The sequence below is a fragment of the Pituophis catenifer genome, unplaced genomic scaffold, assembly GCF_029215685.1.
Source record: "Pituophis catenifer annectens isolate HBS135680 unplaced genomic scaffold, rPitCat1.0.hap2 SCAF_8, whole genome shotgun sequence".
NCBI classification, from domain to species: Eukaryota; Metazoa; Chordata; class Lepidosauria; order Squamata; family Colubridae; genus Pituophis; species Pituophis catenifer.
In genome coordinates, this window is record NW_027256888.1 from 43,772,256 (window position 1) to 43,795,218 (window position 22,963).

At 34.8% G+C, this 22,963-nt stretch overlaps 1 protein-coding gene across 1 annotated transcript in view; it reads right to left on the reverse strand.

Moving 5' to 3' along the window:
• The window catches only part of SEC24D (SEC24 homolog D, COPII coat complex component), a 55,052-nt gene that overhangs the window by 17,283 nt on the left and 14,806 nt on the right, over window positions 1-22,963 (reverse strand). The window contains exons 8-12 of the mRNA XM_070948218.1: window positions 10,606-10,744; window positions 6,815-6,930; window positions 3,278-3,402; window positions 1,835-2,023; window positions 1,469-1,562 (exon numbers count right to left, since the gene is read on the reverse strand). Of these exons, the coding sequence (XP_070804319.1) occupies window positions 1,469-1,562; window positions 1,835-2,023; window positions 3,278-3,402; window positions 6,815-6,930; window positions 10,606-10,744 (663 nt within the window). The remainder of the gene's footprint in view (window positions 1-1,468; window positions 1,563-1,834; window positions 2,024-3,277; window positions 3,403-6,814; window positions 6,931-10,605; window positions 10,745-22,963) is intronic.

Here is a 22,963-nt window from a genome sequence, read left to right on the forward strand (position 1 = left end):
CTATCATGTCTCCCCTAGTCCTTCTCTTCATTTAATTAGACATACCCAGTTCCTGGGTCACACTTGGAATACTGCATCCAATTTTGGTCGCCACATATAAAAAAGATGTGTGGACTAAAAAGAGTGCAGAGAAGAGCAACAAAGATGCTTAGGGGACTGGAGGCTAAAACATATAAAGAACAGTTGCTGTAACTGGGTATGTCTAGTCTGATGAAAAGAAAGACTAGGGGTGACATGATAGCAGTGTTCCAATATCTCAGGGGCTGCCACAGAAAAGAGGGAGTCAAGCTATTCTTCAAAGCACCTGAGGGTAGAACAAGAAGCAACGGGAGGAAACTAATCAAGGAGAGAAGCAATTTAGAACTAAGGAGAAATTTCCTGACAGTTAAAACAATTAATCAGTGGAACAACTTGCCTGCAGAAGTTGTGAATGCACCAACACTGGAAATTTTTAAGAAGATGTTGGATAACCATTTGTCTGAAGTGGTGTAGGGTTTCCTGCCTGGGCAGGGGGTTGGACTAGAAGACCTCCAAGGTCCCTTCCAACTCTGTTATTCTATTCTATTCTATTCTATTCTATTCTATTCTATTCTATTCTATTCTATTCATTGAGTAAAAAATAATATTTCCTTTTGTTTCTCCTGATTCTTTCAGGATTTCATTGGCTGATTTCTGATTCTAGTATTTTGAGAAAGGGAAAATAGCTTCTTCTTGTCTCTTTATCCACATCATGCATAATTTTTATACACTCAGTCACATTTCCTCTTATTTGGTTCTTTCCTAGACTAAAAAGTTCCAAATTTTACAAACTTTCCTCTTAGGGAAATTACTCCAGCCCTTTTCATCATCTTAGTTGCTGTCCTCTGAATCTTCCTCACGTCTGCTATATCCTTTTTGAGGTGTGGCAACTAGAAGTACATGTGTAAAAAGTATCTTGCCATATCATATGCATTGGAATGCTGAGAATGGTAATGTATATGTGTAAGTGAAACAATTATGGTTTTCTATAGTAGTTTGTCCAGCTATGTGGCAATGCCTAGCCAGCTTTGACTAATCTTGAAAAGCTAATCACGGTCAGACCTGGTTGGTACCTCAGTGGAAGACCACCAGAAAATATCAGGATTGTAGGCTAGACTGAACAGTTGAAGGAAATCTGAATAATTATCTTGACAGGAAATCAATTTCTGTGATCATCAAGAAATACTACAGGGATGAATCCATGAAGTCGCTAGAAACTGTGCTCAACTCAAATGAAATTTTACCCCTTTTCAAATAAATTTTAAACATTTACTTATGTTTACTTTTTGGCTTTGGCTTCTATTAGGAAAAATAGCATGCGTGTAGCAGCACCCAGGTATAGTACAAAATTCTATTGACAGAAAACAGCAGTAGGTTTTATGGTGATCAATATTTTTCAAGGAGAGTTTTTCATAGCTTAGTGAGGCTCTATGGTGAAAAGGAGTCTAACCTTGAGTGCTTCCATGCCTGCTTGAATCACAGGAGCAAAGACAGTCTCACTCTCATTTGTATCTCCAAACATCTCAGGAATCTGGTCCAGCAAGCTAGAGAAAGGAAGAAAAAACTTGTTGTTCAAAAGACTGGACTAGACAGAAGAAACAATCATTCTCCAGGTCTGGTGCTCTTAAACTATAACTCAAATAATAAAAATGTGGCTTGTCTATTATGGGACTTATTTTCAATTAACGTGTTTATGAAATTATGAACATCCATTTTTTCCCATTATCAGTCTTCAAAACTAGTGCATGGGTTTTTTTACAAATATAATCCCTGCTTAGATATTAATATGAGAAAAATGTATAAAATATTTCCTTACTTATTTATAACAGATTGTGATTCTTGGAAGTTGACAAGGAAGCCATCCAACAAAGGTACAAATACTTCACTGACGTCAGTGACTACCATCATTTGAGGTTGTGCAAGAGTACTTTTTACATTGAAGAAGTGAAGGATTTTATTGTAAGTGACAAATCCAACCCGAATTGTTGAAACGTCTTGCTCCTCTCTTGAAGAGAAATAGTTTTAGAAAATACAGTTGCAGAAAATTTTTTACCCCTTTATTATGTCATTTTACCCTAACATTTGGATTTTATCTGAACATATAAGATAAAAGACTACATCCACACATATGCATAGAATCTTTCAGTGAATCCATTTCTAGACAGTTTCGAGACATGAGGTAAAATCTGGGTCTGAGTTAAGAAAGAATAAACAAACAAACTATGGAGAAAACTGACCAACCTTTAAAGCAAGCATTGGGTTGCAGACACCCAATGTTTTTGTTTTCTAAGGGTAACTATATAAATCATGTATACCTCAGAAGTATTTTTAATTATTTTGTTTTAATTAAAGCTATCTTTAAAAAACTAAGTTAGATTGGATAAATAGCCTGGTGGACACCAAAGAGATAAACGCTGGTACCGCTAGGAACTATTCTGGATCGCTGTTATAATAATTCCAAGGCACTTCTTTCTTCAACCCACTTATCTTACTACCTTCTAAACAATACTCCTATTCAGTAGAATCTCCTTAATTCAGACTCAAACCCCTGATGGCTTTATGGGGAGGGCCATGCTACTTTCTTGCTCATAATAAGAGCCTTGATAGTACAATGGTCTAAGCACCCTGTTATTAACACAGCTGCCTGCAATTACTGCTGGTTCGAATCTCTCCAAGGCTCAAGGTTGACTCAGCCTTCCATCCTTTCTAAGGTAGGTGAAATGAGGACCCAGTTTGTGGGGGCAATAAGCTGACTTTGTATAAATATACAAAAGTATGAAGGCTATTGCTTAATGCATTGTAAGCCGCCCTGAGTCTCCGGAGAAGGGCGGCATATAAATCAAATTAAAATAATAATAATAATAATATGGAAGTTATTTGCTTTTAGACCTGGACTTTACTGCTACCTTCCCACCCAAACTATATTCAGGTGCAATTCTGCTTTGCTTTTGGGGTTTGGCAAAGGTGAACTTGATCCTCTTAAATTGGCTTAAGAAAGAGAGAGAGAAGAAGGGGGACAGAATCCAAACAAATTGTAAACGTGGCAGTTTTGGTCTTTTTTATTACATTAAATATCTTCTTAAAACTGAGGGCAGGGGGTTGAAGATGACAACATGATGTGCATCATTATGCGTCATTACAGAAATGAAAGCAGAAAGAAAGCAAACAGATAATCCATCCATTGATCAAGACCTTTATCCCTTTTCTAAATTAAAAATATCACTAGTTTTGCTGAATATTTATTATACTTTTTTCTTACTTTGGAAGTCTGTTCAGTACAGTTTTTAGTTCTTCACAAATGAGCTTAACAAGACCACTTTTTATGTTATTGTATGACACATCAATCATAAAAATATAGGCTGGTGGCTGAGGCGGCTTGTTGTTCTATGAAGAAGAAGGGGGAAAAACCAATATTAATATGACAAATTAGATTATTTTTCCAAGGCTCTCAAACCAACCATGAAATACTACATTACTACTACTATACTATTACTACTACTATTACTATTATATACAGTATTTATAGCTAATTTAAGACTCAATCTCTTTTGGTATTAAGATTCATTTCAGTGAAAGTATTGCAAAATTATAAAATCCAAGCACTACTAATTTTCTACTAATTTTCTACTAATAATCTATCTTTTATTTATTATTCTGTTTTCACACTCTTCTTTGGCATGAAATTTATAATTATGCAGCTAGTGCATGAAATTATGGTCTAACCATATAACATGATGTAGTCATTTCAAACTGTAGTGTGACATCATTAAAAGTCAGGCATATCCTTTGACTGCCAAGTGCCTAATGCAGAAGAAAAAGGAGTGGGAGATTTTCATCAAGATGATGGTGCAAAGTGAAAAGATATAAACACTACGCTGTGTAACATGGGGATGCAGAATACGTGCTTGCTTAAAAAGGGATGTAATTTTCTCTGCATCCCTTCTGTACTTCCCTAATAACATCTTGTTTAAGCTACAAGTCACAAGGGACTGAAGGGTGAAAAATACATTTATAATAATCTCCTGTTCCTCCTCCTACATCTGGAATGTTCTCATATATTTATTCACTTTTATATGTTCTATATGTGCATGTATATATGTTCCCTACATTCTGGAGTTGTGAAATGTTCTCATGTTCCACAATTTTACTTCACTCTGACAGCAGAATGATCAGGTATCTTATGAATTTCAGGTAGTAATAATATTTATCAATAATTTAAGCTGGCAAAAATGTTCGTCAGATCTCCTCTGAAGAAAATACTCAGCATTAAGGCAATTTATAAGAATACTCTTGAGGATATCCGCTATCCACTGCAAGCACTTATAAGTCATCTTTGCTCCAGAAACATAAAAATGATTAACCACTTTCCCTCTACTCCAATCCAACATAGACTATCCCTTGAAGTCAAATATAAAGTTAGAAAAGACTCCCTTATTTCCTCTTTCAAATAATGAGCCTGAACTCTTAGCAGGAGTAGAATGCTTTACGAAAACAATTTCCTGTGCCATAAGTAACTCATAAAGCTCCTCTTTACATTCATAGGTTAATTGCTGAAAACAAACAACAAGGCAATTAGGAATGCAACGCCAAGTAATTGTAGTATAAGCCATTATGTTAACAATAATGACCGTTTCTTCTTCTTTCAGTTGTAGAGGAAAAAATGTCAGCACATCCCTCAGAGAAATAAGGGAACTGCAGAAATTTAGGAGGAGGTCTGAGTTTTTAAAAGTTTTCTAATCAATCCCCAAATACTACCACAAAACACATATCCGTATATTAAATTCTATCTAAATATTTATCATTGTGGTTAATATTTCTACATATTTAGCATCAATAAACACAATAGAAAGTTCTCTTTTCCTCAGATATTGAGGTGGAAAATTCAAACATCTTCTTGCAAATTATAAATGCTCTACACTAGTGCGAAAGTTTCAACACGAATGTCAGTTATAAAAGAAGCATGGACAGTCGGTCATTTAGCTTAATTATGAACATTTTACAAACTGGACAGAAAAAAAAGCAATCCTACAACACTTTATCCATGAGGATTATCTAGAAATTCATGCAAGGTCAAGAAGAACACATACTGTAAAAGTATAGTTGAAGAGAATTTAGAGGTCATCTGATCCACTCATTGCTTAGTGGAGGATTCATTACAGCATCTCTAAGAGAAAACTACCCAGACTTTATTTGAAGACTTCTGGCAAATGATAACATTCCACTTCATGTGACAGCCTGTTCCACTGACTGACACTTCTATATTTCGGAATTTCCTGCTGATGTACTTCCTTGTACCTTTAACCCACTGATTCAAGTCCTGGTCCTGATCTTGGTCCAGTTTCAGCTATCTGGCGCAACAGAGAAAATGCTTATTCTCTCTTTCATGTGATGGGAATTTGAAAGGATTTGAAGATTGCTATTGTATCTCTCTTCAGTTTCTCTTTTATAGGTTAAATATATCCACATCCTTTAACTGTTCCTAATGGGCTGGGCTGGTTTTAGGCAAAGGCTAAGGACCATAGGCACTGGCTCAGGATTATAAAACTTGGGAGAGGGGCAATGCCATCCCTTCTTCCAAATCATTCTAAAAATCCAAATCTTCACATCAGTGCAAGGTGGCATTATCAAACAATATGGCTATTGCCCTGTACTTTTGAATTGATCTTGTTTAATGGCTTTTTCCCCCTAGAGCAGGGGTGTCAAGATTTCATTGAGGGCCGCATCAGGGTTGTGTTTGACCTCGGGGGGGGGGGGGGCAGGATGGGGGGGGTGTGGTCCTCTGCCAACGAAAATGGAGTTTTCGGCCAGGACAGCTTCCTGAAGCCCTCTGCCAGTGAAAACAAGATAAAAAGAATCTGTTTTCTCTTACACAGGGCTGCAGGAAGCTGTCCCAGCTTAGAATGGAGTCTGGGAGGGCCGCACACGGCCCTCCTGAGCTCAGTTTTCATTGGCAGAGGCACTGCGGGCCGGTCCTTCACTGTTTCCAGGGCAGTCCCATGGGCCAGATCTAAGCATCTCGCAGGCCAGATCTGGTCCCTAGGCCTTGAGTTTGATACCCCTGCCCTAGAGTCTTCACTATCTTAGTAGCCACAGTCATCTAGCCACAGTCCTATTTGAATTGAGGTGCCCAGAACTGAAAACTGAGCAGAGCGGAACAATCAGTTATATTGAACTTGATTGTATGGTCCTGTTTAAGGCACCCAACATAGCATTTGGCTCTTAGCAGCCACATCACACAGGTGGTTCATACTAACTTTTTGACTCATGTGGTCAAAAAGAAGAGCCAGACCCTTTACAGATGTGCTTTGAAACATCAGAGATTCCAAGTCAAATCAAAGGGGGAACTGAGCTTACTAGGTTATCACGTTGCAGGTATGGTGGCTATATTTAATTTTAAAAATGGATAAACCTGGTTAGTTTCAAGCCCAATTAATTTTATGAGACTTAGTGTATTCTGTGAAGTGAGACAACTTACAATAGTATTCTGTGCAAATATAAAAAAAACAAAAGAACCAATTTGGCAATCATATTAAGTATGTAACATGAGCAGATGAATTATACAACTGTAAAAACTAAATATATATATATATTTTCTCAAAAGAAATTTCTTAGGGGAAAAATAGGAAAATTGTATTATATTAATATAATTTACCATATATTTATTTGGATTATATTTCATATTGCTCTGGGTGTAGATTTTAATTTTAAACAAACAGATAAATCTGCACTCTTTCTACAATCTGTAAATCTCTGATTTAGCATGTGTTACAAGTTTTTCCATGCTGATCAGACTTACCTTGCAATAATCTAAAGTAGCAACATACTCATATGATCCAAGTGATAGCTCTGGTCTTTCATAGTGGTCTAATCTTCTACCAATGTGATCCAGATGTTGAAAATAAAATGGAGGAACTAAAAAAAGAGAGGGGATTACTTTCTCCTTTTGTTCAACAGAAATAACCACATAAACTCTCAGGATATTGTTCTGAAAGTGATAATACCTGATATGCAATAGATTTTACATGAAAGGAACAGTGTTGCAAGGGATGGAACTCTTTGTATTGGTTTTGCTTTACAACAATTGTTGACAAAGATGAAACCACTTGTAACATTAAGTTCACATTTCTGACCAAATATATCCACCTTAAAGAGACTTCTTTTACTTGTCTCATCCCTATTCTTTCTGACAATCTAATCACACATCTTTCAGTTTTAGGATTTAAGAGAGTTTCAGTCTGTTGATATGCTGCCTGTCCAGTGAGGTACACATCATACAAGCAAATCTTTAACTTTGATGTTACTTCTCTTCATACTGTTTTTCCTCTGACCACTTACATGAAGTTTCTTACTGGTTACTCCAGTATTTGCATGTTATTGCAGTATTGCACTTGCAATAGCCATTGCAGAGCTTTCAATATGGTAAGTGCATTTCCTTTAAAGGTAAAGGTAAAGGTTCCCCTCGCACATATGTACTAGTTGTTCCCGACTCTAGGGGGCGGTGCTCATCTCCGTTTCAAAGCCAAAGAGCCAGCACTGTCCGAAGACATCTTCGTGGTCATGTGGACAGCATGACTAAATGCCAAAGGCGCACGGAATGCTGATATCTTCCCACCAAAGGTGGTCCCAATTTTTCTACTTGCATTTTTTACATGCTTTTGAACTGCTAGGTTGGCAGAAGCTGGGACAAGTAATGGGAGCTCACCCCATTATGAGGCATTAGGGATTCGAACCACTGAACTGCCGACTTTTCGATTGACAACCTCAGAGTCTTAGCCACTGAGCCATCACATCCCTGCATTTCCTTTAGTGTATGCTAAAATGCAAAGGGAGGCAAGAAGAAAAGAACTGGGTAGGGCTTGGGTTGCCTCTAAAAGTATTGGAAAAGGACTGATCCTGCACCTCAAAAGAGCCCAAGAGATTTTTGTTCTCTGTGGGAAAAGCAAAGAGGGGCTGCCTCTACATTTTTGCTTATCTGGTGCAATTAGAGTTTAAGAATTTGAAAAGAAAAAGGGCTTTCCTTAGATCTGTCCTTGAGGAAAAGCAGCTTGCTGGCAATAGACAGCAATTGAAAAAAAAAATCAGCACACCAGCCAAGATGCAAAAAATATACTGGAACAATATATCTTACACTGCATTATTTCATATGTGTAAATAACATAGATAAATAATGGCTGTGAAAATGCAGCAGCTCTCAGATCTCAAACAACTGTTCACTGTGGGAACATCTGACCTCTTCTAACATTCAAACAATACATATTAGTGCACAATCTATCTTTCTGTTATGAACCCAGCAAACATTTTGCACATGCAAAGTTTCAGTTTTAACCATACTTTAGACTACAAATACAAATGTATCACCTGTATCACACTTCTTAGCTGCTGAGTGGGAGGCTACTGTGAACCTGGAACTAAAATCACTATTATTTTACTATGGCCATCATTTTCTCCACAAGATTGGACATTGTTCTCCTGCTTATGATGAAAATCAGAGTGCAAAAAAATAAATAAAAAAAATAGCACAATAAAAAGAATATTGCAGGAATGCAAACAAATGTTTGTAAATGGCAATATCAGTCTAAATGTTTGATAGTTCACTGCTACATACATTTGTGAGAACTTTCTGCTGAATAAACAGTCCCAGCAGCCAACTGCCTTCTCTTTCTTTCCACAGATTAAGCTTTGAGGCAAATAAGAGTTGGCATAAGTCTTTTAAGGTTCATGTTTCACAGCTGAAAAGATTACTGTATTAGGGAAAGCTCTGTGACACTTTGATCCAGCTGAGGAAATCCAACTAGATGCAAGCATCTTGAAAAAGACATTCTGGCAAAGCTTTGGGACTCAGCCAGAAGTTTAGGAACTTGTATTTATGAGTCACATGCAGTTATACTTGGACAAATATGGCATGGCATCTACTGTTCAAAGCAACTCCAAGCCTAGTAAAATTAATGGATGTTTTAACCATGGTAGTCCTCTGACATAAAGTAAGGCAAAGGCCTTAATATTTATTCTTTTCTAAGTGGTTCAAAAATGTATTTAAATCTATATACTGTAGAAAACAGTTTGATTTAATTATAATATCTTTCCTTCCCTGCTTGCCTATTTTACACAGTATAAAATTCACAGCTATTATTTAAGGAAGTGGTTTTACAGAAAAATTCAAGTATTTTTCTAAAGAAAGATTAACTGTTCTTATACAAAAAACAACAGATAAACGTTTTGTCTTTTCAATATGAAATATTTCCACATAATTCCTAAAGCAAAGATTGAGCGACTATTGCACATTTTCAACTGCCAGAATAATACAAGGCTTTGAGAAGTCTACTTTCAATCAGGCAATGCATGAAGGAGCACGCTGGAATCTTTTCAATGGACAAATTCAAAATTTCAGTTCATATGAAGTAAAATGTTTAAGCAAAATACCAATTCATCCTGGCCAGATGCAGATTCTTATTTCAAGATTGCAATTTTATACCTACATGTCTTGTGGTAATCCACAAAAAATACACATTTGAAAATCAGGCATAAGATTTGACTGTAATGTGAATTTTCATATTAGAATAGAAATAAAAAGATGCTGAGAAGAGAATAGGGCAGAGATTGAAGAAAGTTCAGCAGAGTTTTCCAATGGCTCTTACATGAGTAGAAGATTAGCATAATCATCTAATCTTCATTTCCTTTGGTCTTTTTAAATTGATCATTCCTTCATTCTCTGGAACAGGGGTATCAATCTCAATTTCATTGAGGGCCACTTCAGGGTTGTGGTTGACCTCGGAGGGCTGGGCAGGCGTGGCTGATTGGGTGGGCATGGCCAGCTTGACACCAGTCACTGGGCGTGGCCAACTGGGTGAGCATGGCCAGCTTGACGCCAGTCACTGGGCGTGGCCAACTGGGTGGGCATGGCCAGCTTGACACCACTCCCCAAACTGCTGGCATGTTTCCTCTTTGCATTGGGTAGACCAGGCCGTAGCAATGTGGGTAGATTGGGCCAAAGCAACGCAGGATGGCCCCTTACACTTTCCAGGGCGGCCCCATGGGCTGGATCCGACCACATCGTGGGCCAGATTTAACCCGCAGGCCTTGAGTTTGACACACCTGGTCTGGAACCATAGAGTTGGAAAGGGACTATTATGTCATCATGTCCAACCCTGTACTCAATTCATGAATCCAAATTAAGAATCCCTGAAATATATTGTCCAGCCTATATTTGAACAAATAATAAATGCAAATCAATTCTTTGGTCAGGAATGCTCCATTTTAACAACTATTGCAAAACTCAGAAATAGTCATAATTTACAAGCAATAGCTTTATTCAAAAGACAAGAACTGCATTAAAATATATTTTACCTTCTTTGCTCTTCAGCATTGTCTCTGGAAACAGAACTGAGATACATACATTCATCTACACTACTAGATGAAATTTCCACATAAGTGACACATTTTCTAAGAAACAGTATTTCCAGTTGGAATAAAGTGAAAGAAAAAGGTTCTAGGTTTTTTTTTTTTAAATTAACTCAACTATTTTAAAATTTCTTTGGAGAATGAGTTTTCTATCATTTCAAAAACAACCAGAAAAGCAATGCTACTTACCATCATTCACACAGTTACAAAAGCCACACTGAAATTTTCTTCCTCCCTCAATGAACTGCATGAAAGGACACATGTAAGCTTTGCATCGATTGCATCGAATTGGTCCATTTTCCCCATGGTTTACCAAATAAAGTGGTGTCTGCAGAGATTTAAAAAAAATAGTGATGCAACTTGAATACGTCAGTGCCTAGCTAGAGATAGTTACACCTGAAAGATCACTTGTTTCCCATTGATATGAGGAGCTTTTAAACTACCAATGTTCTTAATGAATTTGAATCCTGTGGGCCTTCTTTCGCATAATACTTTTAATATTTTGTAATTTACCGTATTGTTCTTGCTGATTAATTGAATCAATATGAAATATAACTGCATGCATCAATATTTCACAATGTAAAAGTAGCTTTTAAAAATTACATTATCCTTAACTAACACAAACTAGTTTACTAATCATATATCACTCAAGCTTTTCTTATGGGAGAGTTCAGTACAAATCTTTCCCACTAAAGTGAATGGGATTTGAAAGTACTTAATTTTGGGCTGAATCTATCCACTGTAAACAAAAATTAGAGCAACTAATTGTATATAATTGCATAGTATAGCATAGTGACATTTATTCGGAAATAATTACCATTGTAATGACAAGGTTTCTACTAAGAATGTGCAATGTATTTATGAATATATAAATAGCAATAGCCATTGCACTTACATTTATATACCACTTCATAAGAGTTTTACAACACTCTCTGAGAAGTTTACAAATCTCAGCATATTGTCCCCACAAATTTGGGTCTTTTTACCGACCTTGGAAGGATGGAAAGCTGAGTCAACCTTGAACCAGTCAGGATTGAACTCCTGGCAGTGGGCAGAGTTAGCCTGCAATACTGCATTCTAACCACTGTATCACAATGGCTCCTAAATATTTTGTCAATATGAACTTTAGTACATTACATGGACAAGGAACACTAAAAAATTTACTTCAATAGATTAATTTGAGTCAGCCAAGGGGTGGATTATTAAAATTCATTTTCTCCCTCATTTAGACTGTTAATCACTAGACATACAACACATTTCTGTATGAAGGAGATGTGTGTCTCTCTCACAACTGAGTTGATCACAATAGATAACTGATGCAACTACAAGTTATTATCTCAAAGCAGGAGATATAAAGTTAAATTTTAAATTGGTTTGAATAGTCAATTTTGAACGTTTTCCACTTCAAAATCTATACCATTTAATAAAAGAGATAAATATGCATAATTCCTTCTACTGAAACTCACAGGGTAAGGAATAAAGTCTTCTAAACTCAGCAAGAATTATTTTGAATAAAAATACATGAAACTGGACTGTTTGAGCTGGATTGTGTCTAATAAGCCAGTAGTTTGGTCACAGCATATTAAATGGTGTTGTCATTAACACAATTATTTATTTGCTTTGATTTATGAACATTGTATTATTTAATCTACCTTTTCTTTCAATGAAATTGTTTTGCATTGAAACATGGCTATGTTAAGAAAAATAATTTGTGAACAATTTATCTTCCATGAATTATTTCTTCAAATCAGCAAGTTCAAAAGAAATGCTCATAAAAGTCATTGGTTGAGGTTAGCAGGCTGCAGATATATTAATCTGCTTGCTTTTATCTAATATGCCACTAGAGACAGACTGAATAAATCAAAACAAAATAGATTTTTCTAATGATTTCTTATTAGAAGTGGAAAGGTTATCTTTATACTTATTCTGATGCCCATAAAAAACTCAAATTAGCAACATAACGTTTTGGTTTTACACTGAATGTTTTTAAGAATGGTCTTGCCTTTTTAATTGTCAGCAGTACTGAATTTAAATACAGTTATTGCAAAGAAATATTACAACTGAAATATAATTAAAACTAATACTTTGGGGGGAGCCTCTTACATTATCAGAACTATCAGAACTACTTCATCAACTATTTTATTTACTTTATATATACAAATTACCTAAAATACGAAAAATTGCAGAAATCATCTATTTATCCCAAGAACAATAAATTTCAAAGGAAATACGTGTTGTTGCATACTGCTTCCTCTGGAATTCTCCTATTCATATCAAATCCACATTCTTCAAAAAATTACTATAGTTGTTAGAGAAAATTCTTGTTGCCTGAAATGTCATTCCTTTCTAAAAAAAATTTCCAGTGCCTCTATAATTTTAAATTAGCACTGTTTACTATAATTTTTCCAACAATTTCACTTATTTATATTTATGGCCATTCATTTTCTAAACATGCTTATTAATTCATTTCAAAGTGAAAACAACACAGAGCTTGGGGTTTTTTCTTACCTGGTCTAACATTATATGCACTAAATTTATTATTTTTAAGTGCAATATTTTATTTCATTTATTTAAAATAAAACTGAGAAGTTCACATAAGTATGATTTCATCTATAATTGCCTACAATAAGAAAGGACAATGAAGAGACTTCCGGTTTGGTGTCGCGGCGAGACAGCCGGGGAATTAGCGGGCTCCGATGAACTCCGTGAAAACCCCGGCTGACGAACCGCCGCCGATGGGTCTGCAGACCAGAACCATCCTGTAGGGACGGGGAAGAAAGAGAGGCACCTCAGACAACCAAGAGGTACAGGCAAGTTCCTCGAAGGTCGGAGGGAACTCTGTGACTCGGCGGCAGGGGATGGCAGCCATGGCGGCTGCCATGAAGCTGAGACAACCGGACTAAGTATAGAGCTGGAGAGAAGAGAGGAACGGAACGGAGTCTTTTTGAAGCCGGGTGAGTGGCAGCCAACCCAGACTTGAAATAACAACAAGGGAATCATCTTTCAATTATAAGACCCCTAATGAGGAAATAGTGGCTAAGGAGCACGGGGGCAAAAAAGATTTTGAAATGTAACTTTAAAGAGATAAAAACCCGATAGAAAAGTGATTTCTGAACAAACTATTTGGAAACTTTAAACAACTAGATATGGTCAAAGGATTGGAAAGAAATAAAGAGATCCTTTTTTTTCCCCTTTCTTTTTTAAATTTCAAGAAAAACAAAGAGAATGGACAATAAGCTTTAAAAAAGAAGTGGTGTATAAATAAAGAAAAAAAGGGGGGAAAGAAGTGAGAAGAGCTATTTAAATTTGGACTGGACTTTAAATACGATTTGATACTTTTAAAACTAAAAAGAAAAAGAGAAGCTAAGTAAGAATGTTATGTAATTGAAACAAAATGGATACTTGTTAAACAATTGGAAATTGTGGATTACAGAGAGACACCTTCCTAAAAAGGAATATTGCAACTTGGTTTTTGTTTTGGAAAATTGTGAACTTCACAGATAACAACCGTGAGAGCTTTGGAGGGAAAAAAATTAGAAAGAAGGGAACACAATGGAACTCTTATAATTGGAATAATATTAACTTAAAAAGAAAAATGGCGCAGGAATTAGAGAAGGAACAAATTGACTTGGAAAATGGAAATAAGAGAATTAATTATAAATGTTGCACAGAGGACAAAAATTTGAGGATACAGAAGCTGAAAAGGAGTACATGCAAGCGGACAAGAAAATGAAGATGGAGAAATAAGACACAGAGATGGAAAATAAAGAAGATAAAAACAATGTGATTAAAATATGAATAAGTAACTGAATATGTGAATAGTAATAATAAAAAGGAGGTTTATATAGATTCTATTGAGATTAACAATAATATAATGATGATTACATTGGGATTAACAGTGATATGAAAAGAATAAAGGTTGGAAAATATTAAGGAAAATAAAAAAGTCCAGGACTTGGATTTATAAAATAACTATATTGAGATTAACAATGGTAATAGAAATGTGAGAAGAAATATGTTACAGATACTTAGAAATGAAATATGGATTGAAGCTAATAACATATGAGAAATAGACTATGTTAAAAGAAAATATACCAATGGACATAATGAATCAATTTTTATTAAGATGTTAGATGGTATTACTTGAGAAAATTGATGATATTGTTTATATACTTATAATAATTGTAATAATTTGAACATTTTCTACTTAAGCAAAAAAGAAAAGAAAATTGAAACAATATATGATTATGATTTACAAACAAGAATTATTTAATTGGTGTTTATATAAATGATATGGTTAAATAGATAGAATTTAGGGAAATAATTGGGAAATTGTATTATGTAGCATTATTTGAATTAAGAACTATGTTTAAATGATAAATTGCTATATTTTTAAGATTAGAGATAAGATTTAAATTTGATAAAGTAATAATGGAATAAAGATTCAATGAACATTATATGAAGTAATAAATAAATGTAAGGGAGTTTTTAGAAATGGAAATAATTTTGAAATATAACCATGTTTGAACTGTATTGTTAATAATGAGGATTTAGGGTAAGAATTATGAAATTATGAGGTATTAATTGAATTAAGATTTAAGGTGGGTTAATAGAAGGGTAATTGTTTTGATTAGGTAAATATGAGTAAACTTTTTCTAAGATGGTATTAGTTGAGATATGTGATTTAAGATTAAGAAATAAGTGTTATGGCAAAATAGAATGTATAAAATTTTGTTAAAGATGACAAAAAATTGAACAAATTGATGACCGGATCAAAGCTCTGTTCCTAAAAGATGTATTTGTGTGTTTGGAAAAAAAATAAAAAAACTTTTTTACAAAAAAAGAAAAGAAAGGACAATGAGTTAGCTGAGCAAAACCTTATTTGTGCTCTGTGCTATCTGTAGAGGTCACTGTGCCCCAAAGAGATACAATACCCATAATAAGCAACAGATTTGTGCTGATTACAGTACCAGAACAATTGCCATAAATCCAATGAGACTGAGAAAGATCAAACAAATGTTATTCATTTGCCTTATGATAAAATAATGTGCTAAGGTTAATAACTGAAAAACACATTCAGTATGAACATTAATTAATTCAAATTTGTTCCTAATGAAGACCAAAACTACTAACAAAGCAACTGGCAAATAAATGCTATGATATATAATGTTGCTATCCCAGATTTTCCATGTTGACCATATTGTGATTTCTCTAGACTGTTTTTAGAGAGAAAGTGTTTAGAGAGAAGGTGATGTCGGTGTTTCATGAAGTTATTTAGTATATCGTTTACAATGTTGACACATTAATTAGAATGATCTAGTGGAAGCAAATATTTTGTTAACTCTGGGGCAAATAAGCAGTGTTTGACTCTTGGCAGACCAAGATCTGAGCTGCTTTTTGATGCATTATTTATCAAATATCATTCTTTTGATAGAGTTGTTACCAGATTATGGGAATTTAAGATATCTTCTGTGGCTTTGCAGCAGTTGAATAAACAGAATAAGTATCTTATTAGTGTGATATATATTAAGCAAATCAAATGAGATTTGTGAAAATTGTATCAGGAATCAGGTACTATATGTAGCACATAATATATATGTGTGTTATATACAATATATATATATGATACGTACAGTATATATCTATGTGTCTGTGTGTGTATTAAGACCAGTGATAATGTTATACATTATTAAACAAATTTTTTCCTATGAATAGTATATGTTCGCTCTCTGCTTTTGTATCATTCAACAAGTAACAAGGTACAAACCAGGGAAGTCAATACATTTGCAGTTGTCAAGGAGTGCAACATTTACCGACATATCATAAAATCAGAAAGGTAGAAAAAACAGGTTCAAAAGCCACACAACAAAGCCAAATCAATCAAGACATTAGCCATTAACTAAAATGAAACTTTTATACATTCCATTACCAGTTAACACTATTTTGACTGTAGTTACCTGCTATTAATTGCTACAAATTAATGCTAGAGGAACAAAATACACCTGTGAATGTGAATGTATTGACAGTCACTTTCAGCAGTGGTCCATTTGTAGTACTCTGCCTAAATAGGTAACCCACCCAATATCATAAAGGGGATGCACAGCATAGAAATTAGACAGACAGACAGACAGGCAGATGATAGATAGATAGATAGATAGATAGATAGATAGTTAGATAGATAGATAGATAGATAGATAATAACAACGCCATTATTTTTTAAGATTTTCACTGTAAAATACCAAATTCTGAATTCAGCAAGTTCTAGATAATAGAGCCAAATAATAGAGTTAAGTAATTAATGGCTGCTTTATTTTGTGACAAAGCAAGGAAGGTGCTTGGTTCTAGTCAATAGCAATACTCTTATATCACAAGGCTGGTCTTTATTGGTAGATTGCTAATGCGCAGTATATTTACATGACCAAAAATTATATTGGCATTGTTAATTTAGCTAACAAAATTTGTGGCATGAAACAGATAATACTAAAGCATGATCACAACTAACCTTAGTTAGTTAATCTAAAACTAACTTAGTTAGTTTAATCTAAACTTAAAAATAAAAGTCCAGCCCTGCCCCTGCATGGATTATCTGGCCTCTGAGATTCTGAAAGACTACATTGCCTACTTCTGTCTTTTCTAGAACTCCTCTCCGCAAATCATGATGGCCAAAGAATTCTACAAATTGCATGTAGCTTGTTTACCTTGTAGGGAAGATGGACACATAGACATTTAATAAATAAATAATAAAGTTCATTTTCAACTATTATCCTGACATCTTATAGGGATTCATTAATTTCAAGAGTACTAGTTCTAGTTCCAGTCTCCTTCAGCCAAAGTATGACATATTCAGAGTCCCACCCATTCTAATCACTGTAGTAACTAAGCAAGGTGGGCTCATATTAGAATACCAATGACTTTCTTTACTCTGAAAGTGTTGGTTGTTATATGGAAGTTGGGTAGTGCTGTTTATCAAGGGAAGGTCAGTAGTCAGGATTAACCAATGATAAAAACACAAATATCAAAATCAGAACACATCATGGTAATCAAAAGCCTCTACTAGACAATGGATCTCCAAAATGTCAGGGAGCAGAAGCAATCAGAACAAAGGAAATGGAAAGAAAAAATTAACAAGCTAATATGCAAAATATATGGTAAATTGCCATAACATCAGAACAGCAGTTTCAACTTTGTTGCTAGAAGGTCATGAAAATAATTGACTGCAAAGTGCTTTTTTTCATGCTAGTCTTCTGCCTTTCATAGCTTTCACTTAGCACTGAACTGACATTTGGATTATTTGACATTTAGAAGACCATACATAGAGATAGTATCTGATGTGTCTGGGCATTGCTTCTTTTATAAACTGCTCTTGTGAGCCCTGGAAAATAAGTATTTAGTTTCTGCTGAATGCACCATATTGGTTAATTTCCAAGAATGAAAGAAGAGAAAAGGGAAACTTTTATGTGCTTCATTGATCCATTCTAGAAATCATAGTAGTAATCATCTAGTATCATTTTTAGACTACAAAACTTTAAAATTCTACAATCATATTTTCCTTTGTTCCTTGTTAGTAAAAAGAGGACAGTAATATGATTTATGGAAGATGATTAAGATTTATCCAAGTCAAGCTGACAAGTTAACTAAGAAGTGAGGGAAAATCTGTGATTTACTGCCAAGCTCCAATGAGGAACCTAACAGTGACATGTTGTGAATTGCATTTTCTGCCCAAAAATAAAGAGCAGATGCAATGTATTTTGCCCTCACTGGAAATGTAAATACTATTATTTTTACTAATAACAATGCCAATTTAGTGATGTAATAGAGTAACAGAATCGGAAGGAACCTTGGAGGTCTTCTAGTCCAAATGATAGAGACCCTCTATCATTTCAGATAATTGGTTAGTTCATACACATTATAAATTTCTATGGCAAGATGACACTTAATAGAGCATCAAGACATGCTAAGGACTGCATGAGACTTGTGAAATGCCCAATCCTGGCATAACAGGAAGGAATCAATTTTCTTAAAAATTATTGGTTTTTTTAAAAAGTATCACTTCCACAGAATCAGTTTAAGTTTTATAGAAATTCATTAAATGGCTTTTAAAGCCAAACTATTGAAATAGCGAGAGTTAATTTAAAATTTTAATGTATACACAGTATAGACAGTTTTCCTTTATTAAAACATTGTCGTCTTGATTTCTCAAAAAATCAAAACATTCAATTTTATTCAAACTCAATGAACTCTACTTAAGAAATTGTATCACATCCCTTAAGGTTGTAAGTCAAAGTTTGCACTGTGCCATGTTCTTGAATTCGTAACAATTATGATTACTGGATTTTGGCAACTAGAAAATGATATGCTGCTCCATTTCCACAGAAAGAAGCCAAGTTCTCTCCTGTTGACAGTTGCTACGAGGCAATCAATAGAATTTCTTGCCAAGTCGCTTGGAAATTCCCCACAGCAAACTATCCAGATCCATGAGATGCCTGGTACAGACTATCCTAATTAAGTGTCTATTGGACAGTTACTGTCTTTTAAAAGTGCTTACCAGAGTTGCAAGATGGCTAATCTCATTGTTTCTGGTGCTTAAACTTGACAAAAACTATAGTCTTGCATCTCCTCATGGTAGCACCATCTGAGCACCTGTGTGTGTGATCTCCCATTCTCTCCCTTTCCAGAGCGGTTCCCAGGAACCAGTCTGCTCACCAGTTCCATGGTCTTGGCTGAGGCTATTGGCTCCACTTTTGCAGAGCCAATTTTAGTTTGTCATACTTCCATCAGAAGTCTGCACTGTTCATCTAAAATGTAAGGCTAAGGTCACCAGCAACTTGACAATAAGGATGCAGGGTTGGATCCACCACATGGAAATAGGAACTGACAGTATAATATTGAGCCTCCTTTCCCTAGAACAGTCTGCCTGGTATCCCACACTGTGTCAACTCTGACCCATAATAACAGTGATCTGTCCAGTTTCCCCAGTTAGATGGAAACTATCTCAAAAGGCTTCTCAATTGCTATTATAATTCTCAATAATATTAATTCTTCTTGCCAACCAAATCTAGCCAACCCAAAAAACCTCCCATTGTCTAACATATTTAGAACAAAACATAACCCATTTAAAACCAGGTATTTCTACTACATGTATTTAACTTTTCATTTTTTCAGTGGGAAATTTGACAGTTCCTTGCCAGTTCCCACTGAAAAAAAGTTAAAAGTTAACAATGGCTGCACACCTCCAACTGCAACCATATTCTTACTATAGCCACATTTTTAAAGAGGCTTTTAAAAATCAAGCATCTGCTTAAATTTTCTACAATCAGTATTAGTAATTTTTAGAACTATTAGAGTATTACAATATATATATATTAATTTACTATAGAACACTTATTGAAATAACCTAATTTCTTTTAGACACTGCAAAGATTAAAAAGATGGAAAAGACAGGGAAACTTCTAAAGCTATAAAAAGAGATCATATATCCAAGATAATAATAACAAGCAGCATTAAATGTTAAACAAAGATCACCTAGTTTATCCAACTCTGGCTATTATTAATACATTCTAAAAAGCAACGTGCAAAGTGCTTGGACAAACATGTTAGCTGTTGGCTTTTGTTTCTATGATCTGTTGCTAAAGCAATAGTTTGCTAAAAATATATTCTGTCAAACAATTACATTGCTTTAAGGAGAGGAGAGGGGAAGGAAGGGAAGGGAAGGGAAGGGAAGGGAAGGGAAGGGAAGGGAAGGGAAGGGAAGGAAAGGAAAGGAAAGGAAAGGAAAGGAAAGGAAAGGAAAGGAAAGGAAAGGAAAGGAAAGGAAAGGAAAGGAAAGGAAAGGAAAGGAAAGGAAAGGAAAGGAAAGGAAAGGAAAGGAACTTCTGAATATTCCTCCCAGATCACAGAAAAGAAAAACAACTTGAATTGCCAAAATGGAGAAGAAAATCGACAGGGACAAAACAATGAAATATAAAATTACAAACTTCAATTTCTCCCTAGAATTCTATACATTATTTCTACCCAATTCAAGGAAGAGTCTCTACATGCCTGGGTGCACGAATTTATAATGGTACTTGATGACTGTTAGATCACATGTATCTCTTAATATGCATTCTATTGTCTTATGTTTGCTTCGTATTACCAATAAAATTGATTTGTATTTTGTCCTGAACATATCACAACTGAGAGACAGTGCAACTGTTAATACTAAAGGTTTTGATTACTATTTCATGGTTCTGTTGGTATAATATGTTTAAACTAATCAGCCATTATCCTGGTGACAGTTCCTTCTTAGTAGATTCTAGTAACAAACAATTTTGATAACTGCTTTGAAACCTGCTGTTTTGGGGAACAGAATGCTCACTTATTTCCCCCAGGGTATGCATGTATCCTAAAGCCATTGTCCCAAGGTGAGGTTTATTGCATCAGTAGTCAAACAGGCAGCAGAGGGTAAAGCTTGGAAATGCAGTCAACCAACAGGAAAAAGGTGTGTTCATTGGCTACCAGGACTCTACAGTAAATTCTGTAATAGACAGCTTCATTTTTTTTTCAGTTTCCCCTGCTCTTCATAAACTGCCCTATGGTTTCTAGTTAAGCAACATTTAGTTTATTTACAGTGACATATATAAATTGCATCCAATTCTCAGTCTGCTTTTCCTAATTAGAAGGCTGTATTTCACAGCTCTTACTTTCCTTTGTTTAAGACACAAATTATATGTAACCCTCCCCCCCAAAAAAATCTTAATGCTTTCTCTAATGCTCCAATCTCCAATCACCTCTAACAGTATTTGAGCAGCATTATGACCTAATAAATAATATACATAAACTAGTTTCTACAATGTGTAGAGTTTCAGATCATTCTGTTCTAGAATTCACTTGAGAACAATAACTGTTCTAGGGGGTGGAGGTATAACTCAGTCTTAGAATTTTTGTCAGTTGGTTAGCTTATCTCACAACTCATCTCTAGAAGTTCTTGTGGACTAGGCACAAATGTCTTCTATCCCTCAGAATAGTTTCATCCACTTATCGTTTAAATGTTTATTTATATATTTCCATTATTTTTATTCTTGTTCATTGCCTATAGTTCTGGTTTTTAAACCTGCTGGTTCTTGCAATCTATAAATACATGAAAAATACAGCCCATGACAACTAAATAATTACAACCTCCTATATCAAAAACATCAGCTCTAATTATCTTCCAGGTTCTATCTGGCATTGTTGTAATTATCATATTTTTCTTCTGATGAGAAAGTTAGTTTTGTGGGGGAAAAACAAAACCTACTATAATCTGTTCAAGATTTTGACTCATCTATGGCCAAAAACAGATATTCTTGCCCATTCTGTGCCTAAATGAGCTGCCTAAATGATTTCTTTTTCAGTATTTCTTGTTGCATCTCAGCTGGAATAACAACTCTGTTACCATAGAGAATTAGTCCCTGTGATACCATAAATCTTCCCTCTTCAAAGAAACAGTAATAGATTGAGTGTGGTAGGCAAGATGTTTGCATGTGACAGCCAACTAATGTGTATAAAGTTGAACATTGTTTATAGTCCTGGATAAGAAACAATAATGTGTGTACACACTGAAGAAATCTATTAGAAACATGGTAAAGCCTACAATATTTTTTAATGCTTAGTACCTTTCCACTTCTTCTAAAGCAGTGTTTTTCAAACTTTCCACAATCATGGATTACTTAAAAAAACTTTAACAAATGTGGGATTATCCAATTAAACTAACATCTCCACTCCACATGTTTATTTTTAAAAGCATTAAAATTCCTGTTTGTTTTCCTTAGAGCAAATAATATAACTATATTAAATGACAATTATGTGTGCATGCCTTCTCATACCATTTCATTTCAAAAGGTCTTTTTAATATTTCTTAGAAAAAACACATTTATTTAACAATTGTAGTCAGTACTGAATAAATAAATAAGGTTTGATCTAACCAGCTGGTTGATGATGAATGAGAAGAAAAGCAGCTAAGATACTGAGCAGGCACTGAGCAATTAATGTAAGGAGACTCCAGTTCTAAATTTTTGGTGGACTCTGAGGACTACCAGATGCCAGTCTGAAACTTACAATTTTAAGATTAAATGTTTTACCTGGATGATATTAATTGTGAAGGTTGTTTTTAATCATTATATGTCTCTACATTTTATTACTGCATAGTCCAAACTTCTACAATGTTACCTGGAAAGGATGGTTGGTATATTCCCGTTCATTAAGATACTTTCAGAATTGTTTACACACAACACTATACTCTCTAAGAGCTTGGGAATATTATATATCTGGATCTCGGACTATTCTGAAACTGTGAACTATTGGCATCAACATCCCTTCATGATCCTGAAGCAAAACTCTGCCTTTTTTATACTTGCTACCATCAGCAGTCACAACAATATACCATATCACTGACATCACTGGCAGCACCAGTGGTTTGATACTCCTGAAAAATTCTTCTTTAAAAAAAGATTTAAAATAAAAAATAAAAGAGATACAGAATACTACTCAACATGGGATAGGTTTTATCAATGGTTAGACGTAACAGGTAGAG